This window comes from Micropterus salmoides, unplaced genomic scaffold (genome assembly GCF_014851395.1).
Source record: "Micropterus salmoides isolate LMB-PRFRI ecotype aquatic unplaced genomic scaffold, ASM1485139v1 Ms_hic_scaffold_1, whole genome shotgun sequence".
NCBI lineage: Eukaryota > Metazoa > Chordata > Actinopteri > Centrarchiformes > Centrarchidae > Micropterus > Micropterus salmoides.
In genome coordinates, this window is record NW_024040040.1 from 53,486,940 (window position 1) to 53,490,492 (window position 3,553).

The 3,553-nt window shown below is 42.5% G+C and overlaps 1 protein-coding gene across 1 annotated transcript in view; it reads left to right on the forward strand.

Annotated features, from left to right (window-relative positions):
• The first annotated feature begins 935 nt into the window (after positions 1 to 935).
• Positions 936 to 3,553, forward strand: part of LOC119885848 (multiple epidermal growth factor-like domains protein 8) — a 46,071-nt gene continuing 43,453 nt past the window's right edge. Inside the window, 2 exon segments of the mRNA XM_038696184.1 lie at positions 936 to 996; positions 2,535 to 2,736. Of these exon segments, the coding sequence (XP_038552112.1) occupies positions 936 to 996; positions 2,535 to 2,736 (263 nt within the window).

A 3,553-nucleotide genomic window follows, 5' to 3' on the forward strand; every position in this document is an offset into this window, starting at 1 on the left:
AAACACTCGGAGCTCCGCGCCGTTTTTGTCCTGTAATTGCCAATTACATCAGCCGGCATATGGCGAGCTCTTGGCAGTCCAGCACACAGCAGCACTGTTTTCCTTAACCACTTATCACAGCAGCCTCGTTAGCAGCAGCCAATTACCTGAGGTTACTCGTTTAGGGGCAGCGACTTATCTCACAGGTATTTTAACTGACTACAACACACACTCAGAAGTTGCTGGCTCTGCAGATGTTTCCTGAACTTCAGTTCAGGGGAATCTGTTTTGCAGGAGAGAAGAAACCAAGAACTGTTCGTGCTGCTGCTTAAATCAGGCCGGGCGTGGAATTATTCAATAAAATACATGCATGCATTTTTGCATTGGGGTAATTTGCACACAGGCGGCCGCTGGCTGGAGTGAGAGTGTTCTCATGTGGAGCTGATTGGTGGTGAAATGGTTGTCATGTCGGTGAGTCAGGCTGTTTAAATCACTGGAGTCACTGAGTTGTGTTGCAGCTCCTCCTCGTGGCTGCTCATGGCACTTACAGGAAACTCTGAGAGGATGAGGAGGAAGAAGGGGAGAAAGATCGGAGGGGAGGTGAATCATAAACATTGCATTAACAATAAAGGATGTTAAAAACTAGATTACTGTAACATTTGTATTCCTACAGTGATGAGACAATGTTTAAATAAACCAAAAAAGATGTAGGCTACTATTATTAAATCAGGTTATGTGCAAATTATTCACAATAGGCCCTCAATCTGCTCCTTAATTTAAAGACATTGAGCCAAAATATCCCTAAATGATCAAAACAGCCAGTCAGAAGCATAGAACAGTCCTGCTTTGTTATTAACCGGCTCTTCTTACATTAATAAGCAGCTGAGCTGAACAGGGAGACTTGAGTCGCTAAATAAAACTATTGACTTTATCTGATTCATTTTATTTATGTCTGAATGACGCAGGGTGGCGATGGCGCAGTAGATAAGACAAGTGCCTTTGGTGTCAGAGACCTGGGTTTGATTGTGACCCGTCCAGCAATGTGTCCCTGAGGAAGACACTTAACCCCTCGTTGCTGCAGAGGCGTGCGACCTCTGACATGTATAGCAGCTGTAAGTCGCTTTGGATAAAAGCATCAGCTAAAAGAATAAATGTAAGATATTTGTTGATTTGTTCTATTCTGATTTGGTTCCAACATTTCCCATAATGCAACTTAATGGCCTGGTGAATAGCATCTTTCAAACTCCGCACCTCCAGTTTGTAACGCAGGCTTCCTGTTAAATATTCTGTGAATATAGATTCTAAATGAAATAGTAGTTTCTTGACTATGAAACACTTTTCGACACAAAGTGACGCCCTTGGTTGCAACCCCTGAAGACAGTTCAGCTGCCGGCTGAAGCATCTACTGCACGGATCCCAAACTTTTTATACCTACTTGTCATTTCCACACCAGTCCAGGTTTAAAAATACTGAAATATATGTAAGATAATGACAAAAGATTAGTTGATTCCACTATCTGGGTTTTACACGCTGCAGGACCCTTGTGGATCTGGTGCACTTGTGCTTGCAGTTCCTAGTCGCCACCACTAGAGGTCACAATGAGCCCGTGTTCATCAGCAGCAGCAAATATGAGTCTTTGAAGATTTATTGACAAACAGCTGTTAATATGTGTGAAAGTGGAGCTTTATTCTTTAAGTCATCTTTATCAGTTTGTAGGTTTACATTTCTGAGCAACAGCACCACCCAGTTTTGACACTAATGAGGAGAAACTGTCCTAAAATAAAGCAGAATTCCAATTTCCATTCCCAGAATAAGAAAACAAATCTCCAGTAAGATCATCATTACAAATAAAAATAACGCACTGCAGTGAATAAATTAAAAAAAACAAAATAAATATAACTGCCTCCAAATAAAAATATAACACGCAGCAGGGCAAACCTCTCTGCACAAGACATCACAGATAAAAGAGGATATTTAATTTAACGTATTCGTTATGTGCAAAAAAATCCTTTAACATCTGTGACCTTTTTAAAGGTTTAACCAAAGTGACTTTTTCTCTTAAACCCAACTTAGTAATTTATTTGACTAAACTCAACCACTGCAGGAGCCGTGTGGAGAATAACAACATTTAAGGCTGAGATTTGGAGTCATTTCAGGAAATATATTTCAAACTGAATTTAAATTGTAGACACACGCATATAAGACGTGATCCTGAGAAAACACTGCTGCTATTTTCACTTCACACGTCCTGGAAAAGCTTTCAGGAGACATTAATGTTGCAGGATTGTTTTATCATTTCTCCAGATGATGACCTGACTCTGCCTTTAATTGATTGGGCTGAGGTTGTCTTCCAGCTCTCTGATTGGCTCGTCAAGCTCCCGCTCTGCTCTCCAGCTCCTGTCAGAGGAACAACAGTAAAAGTCAGTTACATTAAATCTGTCCTGTCGGTCACTCTGGAGACACGAGCCTATTAACTAACCCATGACAACAACATCTAGATACACAACATGGACAAACGTCTGCTCTAACAGGCGCCACTCTTCTGGTCTCTCCAGATGTCGAACCAGCTGCAGCGATTCGCTCTCAGAGTCTAGCAACTCCACCAACACTGGTGATCAGGTCTGGATCACAGTTGGTGTTCCAGTTCATCCTGAAGGTGTTGGATGGGGGTAAGCACTCCAGGGGCCAGGACCACAAAAATCCGACTCAGACCAGCATGATACTGATCTGCTGTAGTGTCACCGTCCCCATTCTGAGGTAGCTCATGATGCTCATTGGACGATACCTAATAACTGATGATTCTTCATGTTTTTATTGACCCCCCTGACCAAAAGATTATTTTTACATACAGAATAAAAATCTAAATCTATTTTACAGATTGTCAAGTTTGCTTTTCCCATTCCTTCTCTCCACAGGACGACCCCCTCAGATTGTATTAGGTGCATTTTGACATTGCAGCGCTGATGCATGCTGGACTTCACATGAGGCAAGCTGGTTAGACATTTTGTCTGACTTTCGCCGGCACAGTTTTCTGAGTCTGGCTGCCGCGGTTGCTCTCCTGCGGGTGGGAACCACCTTTGTGACAACAGAACTTTACCCTCATTGGTTTCAGGCTTCACTGACTTGACTCACTTTTATTCTTAGGAACTTCAGATCCGTTATCTCTTCTGAAGCGGATGCAAATTAGAACTCCTCCTTTTGGGATCACATGTTACACGTGACCACCGTTTCCACTATAGTTTTCAGTTTCAACAACAAGGCTTCCAAACCAGCTTAATTCAGGAGTATTTGTAAAAGAAATATTGTCCTTGACGGTCATATTTTCATATTTCACCCAATATGGTGGCCATTTTTGACTTGATGCCAGTCCTGCAGTCGCCTGCAGCTCACGTGAACTATCAAGTCAGCAGAAGTCAGCAAGACCTTTCCTCTAGCGCCACCTGGACAAACTTTACCCGTCTACTTCCACTACTGAGGACAGATAAACCTTCATGTTGTCTGCTCATATTGTGGTTGAGATGAACACAGCAGCCTCTGGAGGATGCCAGCAGCACTTCAGACTGTCAGTATTGTA